Source organism: Kogia breviceps, chromosome 7, assembly GCF_026419965.1.
Source record: "Kogia breviceps isolate mKogBre1 chromosome 7, mKogBre1 haplotype 1, whole genome shotgun sequence".
Classification (NCBI taxonomy): Eukaryota; Metazoa; Chordata; class Mammalia; order Artiodactyla; family Physeteridae; genus Kogia; species Kogia breviceps.
In genome coordinates, this window is record NC_081316.1 from 103,075,516 (window position 1) to 103,090,257 (window position 14,742).

General features: G+C 39.1%; 1 protein-coding gene across 1 annotated transcript in view; it reads left to right on the top strand.

Moving 5' to 3' along the window:
- Positions 1 to 2,331: 2,331 nt before the first annotated feature.
- Positions 2,332 to 14,742, top strand: part of HTR3B (5-hydroxytryptamine receptor 3B) — a 51,700-nt gene continuing 39,289 nt past the window's right edge. The window contains 1 exon segment of the mRNA XM_067039534.1: positions 2,332 to 2,360. Within this exon segment, the coding sequence (XP_066895635.1) occupies positions 2,332 to 2,360 (29 nt within the window).

Sequence of the window (14,742 nt, forward strand, 5' to 3'; positions counted from 1 at the left end):
TTATTAGATGCCAGTAGCTCTCCCCTGCCAAGTTGTAGGACCATTAAAAATGTCTCCAGACATTGTCAAATGTTTCCTAAGGAGCAAATTCTCCTCCAGCTGAGAATCACAGATCTAAACTAAGTGAAAAATGAAATAAGTCAGACAAAGACAGATACTGTACGTCAGGGGTCCCCAACCGGTCGTGGCCTATTAGGAACCCGGCTATAGCAGGAGGTGAGCGGCGGGCAAGCGAGTGAAGCTTCATCTGCCGCTCCCCATCGCTCGCATTACCACCTGAACCAGCCCCACCCCCAATCTGTGAAAAAATTGTCTTCCATGAAACCGATCCCCAGTGCCAAAAAGGTTGGGGACCAATGCTCTACATTATCACTTACATGTGGAATCTAAAAAATAAAACGAATATAACAAAACAAACATTCAGAGATAGAGAACAAACTAGGGTTACTAGTGGAGAGAGTGAAGAGAAGAGGGGCAAAAAAGGGGATTAAGAGATACAAACTACTATGTATAAAATAAATAAGCAACAAGGATATATTGTACAGCACAGGGAAATATAGCCATTATTTAGTAATAACTTTAAATGGAGTACAATCTATTAAAATATTGAATCACTATGTTGTAAACCTGAAACTAACACAGTATTGTAAATCAACTATACTTCAGTTAAAAATAAAGACATATCAAGATGATTTTAGTCCTTTTCTAGGTATGGAAAGATGCAAGTGTGGGCTCACTGAAATTATCCCTCTGATATGCATCTTAACTATCTAGGGCCAGTACCCTGTTTTCCTCCATCCTGAATTCCCCTCCGGGCACACCAGCGGGGGCTACAGTGGCTGATGGCTTTATGGCTGCAACATCCTTTGTTTACTGAAATGGCAGATGGGACCTTCTTTTTCCTCATGTGTCAAAGCTGGGGCCTTGCTACAGAAACCAAAAACATGACTTAGGATAAAAAACAGAAAGCCACCCAGGAAAAGCAAATAGAAACTTGTATAATGCAGCAAGTACTGGGACATAATTTGGGACTCCAGGTGACTTAATATTTTTTTTCACTCAGGACTGCCACTGAAGAAAAATATCCTCCTCAAAATATCAGGATTTGAAAGAATAGATGAGGCAAAAGTAACTTATACAATTTTGCCTTTAGAAATGCAAATTTTTTAGTGATCTGATACTTGACTCTGGTAGAAAAAAAATATTTTTAGAGGAAGTGATAGCTAACAGTACTGAGCACTTACAGCCTAGGTGGTGTTCTGAGTGCTTTGCATATATGAACTCATTTTATCCTCACAAGTAAGTACTATTATTATTTACTACCTTCTTCACAGATAAGAAAACCACCACAGAAAGGTTAATTTGCCCAAAGTCTCTCTACTAATAAAGGTAGAGCCAGGATTCTAAGCTAAGCAATCTAGTTCTCTTTCTGTAGCCTGGGTAAAAGATAAGAAGACTCTGGCTTAGAGAAACACAGTCTGGGAAAGATGAATAATTAGAGAAGAAACAGCCTCTAAAGACTTCTCTGGGGAGGTGCTATTTGAGTTGAGAAAGACAGGGAAGGCTGAGAGAAAGACAATGGGAGTCCAGGCACTCAGAAGACCAGTTACAATTGGGGTAAGCACAGGTTCCAGTTTGCCTGGTGCAGTTCTGATTTACCCCTATTTTCCCCACATGATTATTAGTAGCTCCACCTTCCTCAAACTTCCAGGTTTGGATGATAAATTACGTGTTCACCCTCCTTATGGAGCATTTTATCCTGAACTTAATTTAAGCAGTGATCCTAGAGAATTTTACCATAGTATTTCCCAAAGTCTTTCAGACTAGCTAAGTCTGATAAGCATGCATAATTCACAAGAATTTGTTTCATTTCTAAAGAACGCTAGAGAGAATAGAGGGTACCCTAGAGTGAGTGAATTCCCTGCCTTGAGTCCCATGCCCTAAGGGACTGTAGCTTTTTCACTTTTGTAAGCCAACCTCTACTGGCATTTAAGGCCTAGGTGCCTCAAGGCCATCCCTGAAGAGATGGAGCTTTGTGGAGTTGCAGGGAGTTGTGGGGGGCCGGCAGGTAATAATTGATGGTCTCTGCCTGAGGGGTAAAAGCTAAGGGCAGAAGTTGAATGGGGCTTTCTTCCGTTGGAGGAAGAGTTTAGAATTTCAGACCTGAGGAGACAAAGGTAAGAACTCTGAAGCTCTGAAACAATTGTTGTTATTTATTGTCTCTTACACTTCTCCAGAGTAATCCATAGCAAGCAACTTAAAACCAAAGGAATGGGGCGCTGAATAGACTGGAACACAACCATTTTTTGTGAGGAGCCGCAGCCCTATAGAATGGATGACAGTGTCTTTAGGGAGTACAGGTAAGTATTGCATTACTGGGGCCAGCAGATTAGAGAGTTGGTTTCTGCAAATGAAGGAGCTCTGGTACCAAGGAGTTAAAAAGCTTAAGAAAGTATTTCAGCTTAAAATTGTTAGTCATGTTATTTGAAGTAGAGGATTCTCAACTTTTGTTCCTTCAGCTTTATGAAAAGATGAGCAGTGATCCCAATGACTAATTTTACACTAAATCTCATTATTTCATTGGCAAGACAAAGAGAATGGGCTGAGGGCAAACCAACACGATGACTTGTTTCTGAATGAGCTGGTTCTGAGCTCATCTGATGAACATGAAAATACTGTGACATTATGAACTGACACTTGAATGTTTTGATTTTTACAAATGCTAAATATGCATTGCTCAAACTGGATAGGGTAGTTAAAGAGCCCCTATTCCATCAACCTGTGGACATGACCAAATAAGCCCACACCTTTAGAGCAAATTCTAGAGATTGCTTGAGAGAGACTTCTTGAAGCAAAAGTTTGTTAAAGTAACATTTTTGTTTCCTTTCTTGGTTAGCAGTATTTAGCCGTACTAGAAAAGCTATGATATATCTTTTGCCTTTTCCATCCACGTACACATGTTAGTTTGGAATCTCTCTATTGGTAAAAACTAAAAATCTGAACCATTCAATGATGTAAGATATCATCTTTTTCTTAAACTATGCTACTAGAGCTGATTTTCTCTTTTAAAAATGACAGATTAGGGGCTTCCCTGGTGGCGCAGTGGTTGAGAGTCCGCCTGCCGATGCAGGGAACACGGGTTCGTGCCCCGGTCCGGGAAGATCCCATATGCCGTGGAGCGGCTGGGCCCATGAGCCATGGCCGCTGAGTCTGCGCGTCTGGAGCCTGTGCTCCACAACGGGAGAGGCCACAACAGTGAGAGGCCCGCGTACCACAAAAAAAAAAAAAAAAAAAAAAAAAAAAAAGACAGATTAAAAATAGTTTCATTTTTCTCATAAAGGAATTTATATTTTAAAGATTTATTTCTTATAGTTCTTATCTATTTTTACTTTCAGATTAAACAATTAATAATAATTAATCATTGTTATTTTTATGCTTATGTTCAGTCCACAGCACATGATACTCATTTTCCTTCTATATTACTGATACGGTGTTGACTTTTAAAATAAACCTAAAAAGTGAATCAATCAAGAGTACTACTTCTGATGTGGAGGAATAAAATCTTAAAAAATCTATCCTCCAACAGATAACAATTATAAACTCTGGACAAAATTAAAATAACTACTTGAGGGTCTGAAAATTGAATATAGTTTGGTTTTTTTTTTTTTAACACAGTTTTTAAAAAGGAATAAAAATGTGAAAGAAAGTTCTGAGAAGGGGCATGTGCCCCATTTTTGCAGCATTACTCAGACAATAGGCCACAATTTCAGCATGACACAGGGTGGTTGAAGTACTTATAGAAAACCAACCAGGTTTCTGGACTGATAAATCATAAACTAGAGCTTGGGACATTTAAATACCGCTACTCAAAAGTGAGAAAGGGAATTGTGAAAAGGAGATAAGTAGAGAAGAGGATCCCTGAGTTCTTGTGTAGACTCTGCCCAAGTCTCTGGCTGACTCTTATACCATAGACACAAAGCACCTCAAAAAGGACAAAAGAAATCGTCTGAGCTTTGAGCTGTTACCCACCTTAGAAGAAATAGTTTGCAGTTTGAATATAACCAAATTAATTCGCTGCTAAAACAAAAACAACACACACACACGGATACCTCTCTCTCCTTTAGATATAACAGAATACAGAGTCTCAACAAAATAACGTAATGTGCAACATACAGTAAAAAATTACTCAATATATAAAGACTCAGGAAAATGTGACTCATTTTCAAGAGAAAAGACAATCAATAGGCCAGATCAAGATGTTGGAATTTTCAGATAAAAATATTAAAGTGTCTAGAACTACCATATGATCCAGCAATCCCACTCCTGGGCATATACCTAGAGAAAACCATAATTTGAAAAGATGCGTGCACCCCAATATTCATTGCAGCACTATTTACAATAGCCAAGACATGGAAGCAACTTAAATGTCCACCAGCAGAGGAATTGATAAAGAAATCTGGTACATATATACAATGGAATACTACTCAGCCATATAAAAGAATGAAATAATGCCATTTGCAGCAACATGGATGGACCTAGAGATGGTCATACTGAGTGAAGCAAGTCAGACAGAGAAAGACAAATATCATGTGATATTGCTTATATGTGGAATCTGAAAAATAGGGTACAAATGAACTTATTTACAAAACAGAAGTAGAGTCCTGGAGACTCTACTTCTACTTTATATATATTAGTGTGTATATGTCAATCCCAAACTCCCAATTTATCCCTCCTCCCCCTTATCCCCTGGCAACCATGTCGGGATAAGGGGGAGGAGGGATAAATTGGGAGCTTGGGATTGACATATACACACTAATTTATATAAAATAGATAACTAATAAGAACCTGCTGTGTAGCACAGGGAACTCTACTCAATACTCTGTAATGGCCTATATGGGAAAAGAATCTGAAAAAAAAAAAAAAGAGTGGATATATGTATATGCATAACTGATTCACTTTGCTCTACACCTGAAACTAAAACATCATTGTAAGTCAACTATACTCCAATAAAATTTTTTTTAAAATTAAAGTGTCTATGATAACTATGCTTAATGAAGTAAAGGAAAACATACATGTAATAAATGAAAAACTGGAAAACCGCAACAGATAATTAGAAAATACAAACAAGAACTAAATGAAAAATTTAGAACTTGAAACATTCAGTATTTGAAATAAAGTAATTGAACTGGCTTTATAACAGGCTACATATTTCTATGTAAAGGAAAAACTATAATATTTTCGCATGGAGTATATAAAATAGAATACATATGACAATAGCAGGGGCTAGTAAATTGAACTAAGTGATTGCAAGATTACTACATTTCATGGGAAGGTACAGTCCTAATGCTAAAAGTAGACTGAAAAGTTAAGAATGAATATTTTAATCCCTACTGTAACTGCTAAGAAAATTATGTAAAAGACATAGCTAAAAAGTCAATAGGTAATCTTAAATGGGAGTTTAAAAAAATAGAAAAGGAGGAACAAAAATACCAGAAAAATATAGAAAACAAATAAAATGGGAGACCTAAATCCAACTATATCAATAATTACTTTAAATGGATCAAACATTCCAATCAAGAGGCACAAATTAACAAAATAAAAGCAAGACCCAACTATGCTATACACAAGAGATGCACTTTAAATATAAAAACACATGTAAATGGATTGGAAAAAAAGAGTGGAAAATAAACTGAATGTTTCTGTCCCCCTAAAATTCATATGTTGAAATCTTAACCCCCAATGTGATGGTATTAGGAAATGTGGCCTCTGGGAAAGTAATTAAGTCATGAGGGTAGAGCCCTCATGAATGAAATTAGTGCCCTTATAAAAGAGGCCCTAGAGAGATTTCTAGTCCTCTTTCTACCATATAAGGATACCAGAGAAGTTGTTATTCTGCCACCCAGAAGAGGGCCTTCACCAGAACTTGACCATGCTGGCACCCTGATCTTGGACATTGATCCTCTAGAACTGTGAGAAATGTTTCTGTTATTTATAAGCCACCTAGTCTTTGGTATTCTGTTTTAGCAGCCCAGAATGATAAAGACATAGTGCAAAATAACCATAGGAAGGCTGGGGTGGCTATTAATATCAGACAAAATAGATCTCATTACACAGAGGGTCATTTTATACTGATGAAAGCATCAACTCATCAGGAAGCCATAATAATCATAAATGTGTATGCACCTAATAACAGAGCTTCAAAAATACATGAAGCAAAAATTGAAAGAATAAAATGGAGAAACAGGCAATTCTACAATAGTGGCAGGCGATTTTAACACCTCGCTGGAAGGGGTAGAACAAGAGACCACCCCCCCAAAAAAAATCAGTAAAAATATAATCTGAACATACTGTCAACCACCCTGATCTAAGTGATATTCACAGAATGCTACATCCAACAATGACAGAATATACAGTCCTTTCAAGTGTACATGGTGCTTTCACAATAGTAAATCATATGCTATGCCATAAAACAACTCTCAATCAGAATGAAATTATTATTATTATTTTTTTGTGTGTGTGGTACGCGGGCCTCTCACTGCTGTGGCCTCTCCCATTGCGGAACGCAGGCTCCGGATGCACAGGCCCAGCGGCCATGGCTCACAGGCCCAGCCGCTCCGCGGCATGTGGGATCCTCCCGGACCCGGGCACGAACCCGCGTCCCCTGCATCGGCAGGCGGACTCCCAACCACTGCGCCACCAGGGAAGCCCTCAGAATGAAATTATTGAAATCATAAATACGTATGTTCTTTGACCAAAAGAAAATTAAACTGGAAATCAAAAGCAATACAAAGTTTAGAAAATATCCAAAAATTTAAAACAAACAACTCATTTCTAAATAATACATGGCTCAGGAAAGAAATCACAAGAGAAATTAGAAAATATTTAAAACTGAAAAATAGTAAATATACAGCATATCAAAATTTGTGCAATGTCACTTATGCAGTGCCTAGAGGAAATGTATGGTTTTAAATGCTTATGTTAGACAAAGAAGAAAGGTCTTAAATCAATGACATACTGTTCCACTGTAAGAAAATAAACAAAGAAGAGCAAAGTAAAAAATTGATACAGCCACTATGGAGAACAGTATGGAGTTTCCTTAAAAAACTACAAATAGAATTACCATACGACCCAGCAATCCCACTACTGGGCATATACCCTGAGAAAACCATAATTCAAAAAGAGTCATGTACCAAAATGTTCATTGCAGCTCTATTTACGATAGCCAGGACATGGAAGCAACCTAAGTGTCCATCAACAGATGAATGGATAAAGAAGATGTGGCACATATATACAATGGAATATTACTCAGCCATAAAAAGAAATGAAACTGAGTTATTTGTAGTGAGGTGAATAGACCTGGAGTCTGTCATACAGAGTGAAGTAAGTCAGAAGGAGAAAAACAAATACCGTATGCTAACACATATATATGGAATCTAAGGAAAAAAAAATGTCATGAAGAGATTAGTGATAGGATGGGAATAAAACACAGACCTACTAGAGCATGGACTTGAGGATATGGGGAGGGGGAAGGGTAAGCTGTGACCAACTGAGACAGTGGCATGGACATATATACACTACCAAATGTAAATTAGATAGCTAGTGGGAAGCTGCCGCATAGCACAGGGAGATCACCTCTGTGCTTTGTGTCCACCTAGAGGGGTGGGATAGGGAGGGTGGGAGGGAGGGAGACACAAGAGGGAAGAGATATGGGAACATATGTATATGTATAACTGATTCACTTTGTTGTAAAGGAGAAACTAACACACTATTGTAAAACAGTTATACTCCAATAAAGATGTTAAAAAAAAAGTAAGCATAAGGAAGGAAATAATAAAGATAAGAGGATAAGACAATGAAATAGAAAACAGAGAAAGAAAATAAAGCCAAAATGTGGCTCATTGAAACATACTTTAGAAAACTGATAACCTCCTATGTTATCAACTGAATTGTGTTCCCCCAAAATTTACACACTGAGGCTCTAATCCCTAATGTGACTATATTTGAAGATAGGGCATTGAAGGAGATAATTAAGATAAATGAGGTCATAAGAGTGGGACCCTAATCCTATAGGACCGGTATCCTTATAAGAAGAGGAAGAGACACCAATGATGTATGTGTACAAATTCACATATATCATGTGAAGACATAGCAAGAAGGAAGCAATCTATTAGCCAAGGAGTGAGGCCTCAGGAGAAACAAACTAGGCATACCCTGATCTTGCACTTCCAGGTTACAGAAATATGAGAAAATAAATTTTTGTTGTTTAAGCCACCCAGTCTATACTATTTTGTTATGGCAGCCTTACAAGGACTATATAGGGACAGTGAGAAACTGGCCATCTGCAATCCAGGAAGTGAACCCCAGGAATCAATCACCTTGATCTTGGATTTCCCAGCCTCCAGAATTGTGGGAAATAAATTTCTACTGTTTAAGCCACCAAGTCCCTGCTATTTTTATCATGAGAAATAATAAAAATAGCCTAAGCTGACTAAGACAGATGGGAAGATTCAATAATTGTTATGTTGTTAATCCTTTCCAAATTCATCTACAGATTCAACATAATTTCATCAAAATCTCAGCAGGTTTTTTTGTAGAAATTGATAAGCTGATTATAAAGTTTGTACAGGCATACCTCATTTTATTGCACTTCGTTTTATTGTGCTTTGCAGGTACTGTGTTTTAATACAAACTGAGTTTGTGGCAACCCTGCATCCAGAAAATCTATTGACACCATTTTTCCAACAGCCTTTGCTCACTTCATGTCTCTGTATCACATTTTGGTAATTCTCACAATATTGCAAATTTTTCATTATTATTATATTTGTTATGGTGATCTCTGATCAGTGATCTTTGATGTTACCATTGCAAAAAGATTACAACTCACTAAAGGCTCAAATGATGGTTAGCATTTTTTTTAGCAATTAAGAATTTTAAAATTAAAGTGTATTAATTGTTTTTTTAGACACAATGCTACTGCACACTTAAGAGACTACAGTAGAGTGTAAACATAACTTGCATATGCACTAGGAAACCAAAAAATTCATGTGATTTTCTTTATTGTGATAGTCACTTTGTTGCAGTTGTCTGGAACCAAACCCACATATCTCTGAGATATGCCTGTATAGAAATGTGGAGGAGCTAGAATAACTAATATAATCTTGAAAAAGAACAACAAATTGGAGACCTTATGAATTGTGCTCCCACCAAATGTGTATGTTGAAGCCATTACTTCTAGTACCTCAGAATGTTACTATGTGGAGAATATGTGGTCAAGTCCTTCAAGGAGGTAATTAAGTTAAAATGGGGTCATTAGGGTGGCCCTTAGTTCAATATGACTGGGATCCTTATAAGAAAAGATTAGGACACAGAAACTTACACAGACCAAGGCGCAACCAGATGAAGACACAGTGAGAAAGTAGCCACCTTCAAGCCAAGGAGAGAGGCCTCAGAAGAAACCAACTCTGTTGACATCTTGATCTTAGACTTCCAGCTCCAGAAGTGTAAGAAAATAAATTATTTAAGCCCCACAGTCTGTGGTATTGTGTTATGACAGCCCTAGCAGACTAATATATATATATTCTATTTGCTCCAGTTCTGGAGCAAACTAAATAAAATCAATCTTGATCTGAACCCAAGTCATTATTTTCACAATCCTTTTCAATCCAATTCAGCTGCCTCACAGTTGAATTCAACAATCATGTACTGAACCTTCACTGTACCATTTTACTGTGCTCGATGCCATCTGGATGATTAAGGCATAGCCTCTCTTCATTAAGGGCCCTCTAGTTCAGTGAGGCAGGCAAACATGGTGATGAAGAATGATTCCACACAGACTCAGAAATGTATACACACTATCAGCTCATATACTTTACCTAACAGAAAGTTATTCTGGGGCACAAACTTAGCACCTAGGCAAACTACCATTGTTTTAACAAAGGCTTTTTAGCTGTAAGTAAGAGAAACCAGCACAAAGAAGTTCTAAGTAAAAAGGGGAGAGGGGGGCTTTTTTGGAGGTGGCAGGGCAACTTCTTGGTAACATAACTGGGCCACAGGAGCACTGAAACCAACTCTTGGAGAGTCATCAGGAATCAGTTACTTTTCTCTTTGCTGCCACGTGATTTCTTATCCTTGATCTCTCTACAGGTCTGTTTTCTTCTCATTCTCTGTGGTCCAGTTGCTTCTCTGTGGAAATGGTGGAAATTGACATTTCCCCAGCCCCAGGTCCATGACACTTTCCCGGCCCCAGCACCACTAACCAACTGGCCAGTGACTTATCCCCCAAGTTCTGGGAGACAGTCTAGTGGTCCACTTGGACCAGATGTCCACCCCTTGTCCTATTGGCTTTGGTCAGAGTGGTTGGGAAAACAATACACACATGGCCATGGGAACTGGAGAAGGAAGCAATCATCAAAGAAGGGAAGTGTACACAGGGCAAATATCCTGACAGTTTCTTTTTACAAGCGTCAAAGTAGAATTCAATAATTATTGAATGAAGGGAAATTCATTCCACCCATCTGCAAGTGCATCTATTTGCACTGATTTAAACTTGTGATTTTCAGACCTGGTTGCACATCGGACTCACCCGTGGAGTTTCAAAAATATGCCAGTGCCTTGTTCCCACCTTTTACCTTAACATCAGAATCTGTGAAGTTGGGGCCCACGTAATTTTTTTAAAGTTTTTAAGCACTCCAATGATCCCAGTGTGCTGACAGGGTTGCAAACTTCTTGTTTAGACTTCATGCCATTATAATTTAGACTTACGATCTTATGGTTTCATATCTTATTCTTTAATACTTAAACATTTTTATTTATTTGGCTGCACCAGGTCTTAGTTGCAGGACACAAGATCTTTGTTGCGGCCTGCAGGATCTTTCTTTCTTTTTTTCGTTGCGGCATGCAGGCTCTTAGTTGCAGCATGCAGGATCTAGTTCCCTGACCAGGGATCGAACCTGGGCCCCTTGCATTGGGAGCACAGAGTCTTAACCCCTGGACCACCAGGGAAGTCCCTTCATATATTATTCTTAAAAGATGTGATCAAGTTAGGAATCATGTGCCTCTGCTAAAATTTATGGCAAAATCATCATTGAGTATTCTGGGGAGAGAAGAGCTTCCTTCAGGGTGGGGTAGTATTAATTTGAAGGTACCTTTTTGTTTTATTTTTTAAAAAATTTTATTGGAGTGTAGTTGATTTACAATGTTGTGTTAGTTTCAGACGTGAAAGGTAGCTTTTTATATTTCTGTATGATTAGGCTCTGAAACAAAGTTGATCATCAGGTTCCTTAGAATGTAACAGTCTTCTGGAAAAATAGGAAACTTAGTATCCCCCACAAATCTTTGCTGACTCTTCAGTGGAAACCTTCAGCAATCTTCCCAGCTCTTCTCAGATCCCTTTTTACTGTTCCTGTGCTCCCTTATCTCAACTTCTATGTGCTATTGCTTCCAAATGCCAATACCTAGAACTTTCGTAGAACTTTCCTTGGGCTACTAAAGTTTTGTCTGCCCAAGAAAAGAGCAGAAAATGCCTGGGAGTTCACTCCCTGTCGCCCCTGCCCCCGGGCCCAAAGCCAATGACGGACAGGTGTGAGTTTGCCACCAGGCTCCCTTATTAATGAACAAAGTCTTAGTGTAGCTTTCTGTCAGTTTCCCTGCAGTGTGAAGCTATAACGATTGTTTTTCCTTAGCTATTTCTGTTGTGAGTACTTCCACAATAAACACTTGTTCACAAATCCTCATCTCAGGTATGTTTCAGGAAAACCCAATCTAAGACATTCAGCTTTATGGAATTTTATACTTTCTGTCTAATATTAAAATTCTATATGACTTTTAATAATACTGTTTATAACTTTTCAGATAAGGAGCATCAAGGCTTTACTTATTCCTGCTCTTAGGAACAGAGTAAGGAAGTCACTGAGTCACTCGGAAACTCCCAGAAACAAAGAGTTTGAAGGAACAAAAGTAAGTGAGCAGGGAGGAATTGGTTGACATTTGAAAGCAGAGTGGAAATAGATTAGACAGGTTGGTGTGAGTTGATGTTGGGGAATCTAAAGAGGGATAGTCAGAACAAAGAAAAAAGAGTGGTGACATGAATAGAGGCGGGACGTGAGTTTCAAGTCATGTAAAAGTGCACCGTGTAATAAAATACAAAACAGCTTGCTGTTTTCTGGGGCTGCAGGTATGACAGCTGCCACAAGGCAGCGCTCTGATTACATTCACTTTGACTTCCAAGTAGCTTTCCCTTTACCTACTCTGCAGTCTTTAAGGGCTCTGACCAGAGGTCTGTCACACTCCAGCCATAGTCAGCCAGCCTATTATTAGTGCCAAGCCTTCCTCCTGGAGCAATGACAGTGTAAATTTCAGCAATGGCAGAAAGGGGACAAATACAGCTGTTGTGCATTTTAGAATAATTGCTACAGGCCATTTGGAGACAGCTTTATAACAACAGCCCTTATACAGACTTATACAGTATTTCACTTTTCCGTTTTATTCTCTCCTCAACGCTTTTTAACACGAACTTATTAATCCACTCAACTCACGTGAATCTGGAATTATCTGCCTCCCGATCTTACACAGTGAGGCTTGCAGCTCCCTGGAAGGTACCATGCTCTTTCTTTTCTTTTAGTTTTTATTGGAGTATAATTGATTTACAATGTTGTGTTAGTTTCTGCTGTACAGCAAAGTGAATCAGTTATACATATACATATATCTACTCTTTTTTTAGATTCTTTTTCCATATAGGTCATTACAGTGTAATGAGTAGAGTTCCCTGTGCTATGCAGTAGGTCCTTATTAGTTATCTATTTTATATACAGTAGTGTGTACATGTCAATCCCAAACTCCCAGTTTATCCCTCCCCCCTGACCTTTCCCCTTTGGTTAACCATAAGTTTGTTTTCTATGTCTGTGACTCTATTTCTGTTTTGTAAATAAGTTCATTTGTATCATTTTTTTTAGACTCCACATATAAGTGATATCATATGCTATTTGTCTTTCTCTGTTTGACTCACTTCACTTAGTATGATAATCTCTAGGGCCATCCATGTTGCTGCAATGGCGTTATTTCCTTCTATCATGCTTTTTCATCTCACCATCCAGCCTTTTCACGTGCTCTCCTAGTTCTCTCCTCACCTACCTATCTTTACCCAGCACAAATGTCACTTGTGAAAAGCCTCTCCTCATCTCACCCCAAATCTGGGCCCCATTTTTTTTGTTACTTCTATTTTCCCCCACTTCACTCATCTGCTGGCATTTATCTCATTGTATTCTAGGTGTTTCTTACCTATTACCTCCACCCCAATTTCCTTGAACTCGCTTATCTTTATATCCCCAGTGTCTACCACAATTCTCCACAGAGTGAATGAATGAATGAATAAAGCAAGCTCTAAAAGATCAAAGCCCTTGCCCATCTTGAGTCCACAGCAGAGACAGAAATATCCAGAAATTTAGACCAAACCAGAATATCTTACTGGTTTCTGTGATTGACCGTATCCAGGCCTCTCCACAGAAGAATCCTAAATGAAGCTAAATGAAAAAGCCCTGGGCTCTGCGGTGAGCCACAGGTCACAAGAGATTCCCCAGTGCTGGCACAGCAAGACTTGAAGGCTCATGATCTGTGCAGAAGGCCTGACCAGCATGGCATCGTGAGTCAGACTATATGCTTTACACTGCAGTCTAAGCAGCTTCCTGGAACTGCTGTCATTGGAGGAATGCACAGAAGCAACAAGCCCCCAGGTCTACATTCCTTTGGCTTCTGGGGGGACATCTCACTCCTGGTGATCCCAAGACCCCCAAATTTTAGGTACCCTCTGAGAGACTCAAAGAGAGGCATGAACTTCCTGCATTAGTGTCCCGTGTTTATCCTTTTCATGGCTTGCTGGCCAGTTCTGGAGCAAACTAAATAAAATCAATCTTGATCTGAACCCAAGTCATTATTCTCACAATCCTTCATGAGATGGGTAGTGAAAGGATAGAATATTATATGTGGTTGTGAAAAAGCTAGGCCCTTCTTGGTGCCATCTTTCCTGCATAAACCAAAATTCTTTTCTGCCTATTTGTTAATTCCTTCCTTCCTCTCCTCTTTCCATCCTTCTCAAACATTTAATGAGCACTCACTAGGTACCAAGCTCTGTGCTGGAGATAGAAGGATGAATAAGATACAGTGCTCTGCCTTCAAGGAATCCACAGAATTCTGGAAGAGATAGGAAAGTAAACAAATAGTCATAATACACTTGAAGTAAGTACCATAATGGAGGTGTCTATGAAACCCTGTAAGTTCAAGGGAGTGGGCCCTGGGGTGCTAGTGGGTGTTTAGTAACCAGCTGGTTGGAGGAGACCTGATTTTTAGTGTTTGCTGGTTCCCATGTGGCAGATACTTCCGTCATGGCTGATTTCAAGCTACCAACCTGAACACAGAGTTGGGAAGGGATATACACATTTGCCCCTCCATCCCCCCCTTTTTTTTGGCTGTGCAGGGTGGCCTTTGGGATCTTAGTTCCCTGACCAGGGATCGAACCTGTGCCCCCTGCAGTGGAAGTGCAGAGTCCTAACCACTGTACCACCGGGGAAGTCCCCACAGTTGGCCTTTTTGATGCAGTAAGAGCCAGCTCCAGCATACCACCATGATTTCTGCCTTGTGAGATCCTAAGCAGAGAATTTATCCCTGCTGTGCCTGGGCTTCTGACCTACAGAACTTTGAGCTCACAAATGAGCTTTGTTTTAAGCTGCTAAGTGTGTGGTAGTTTGTTAT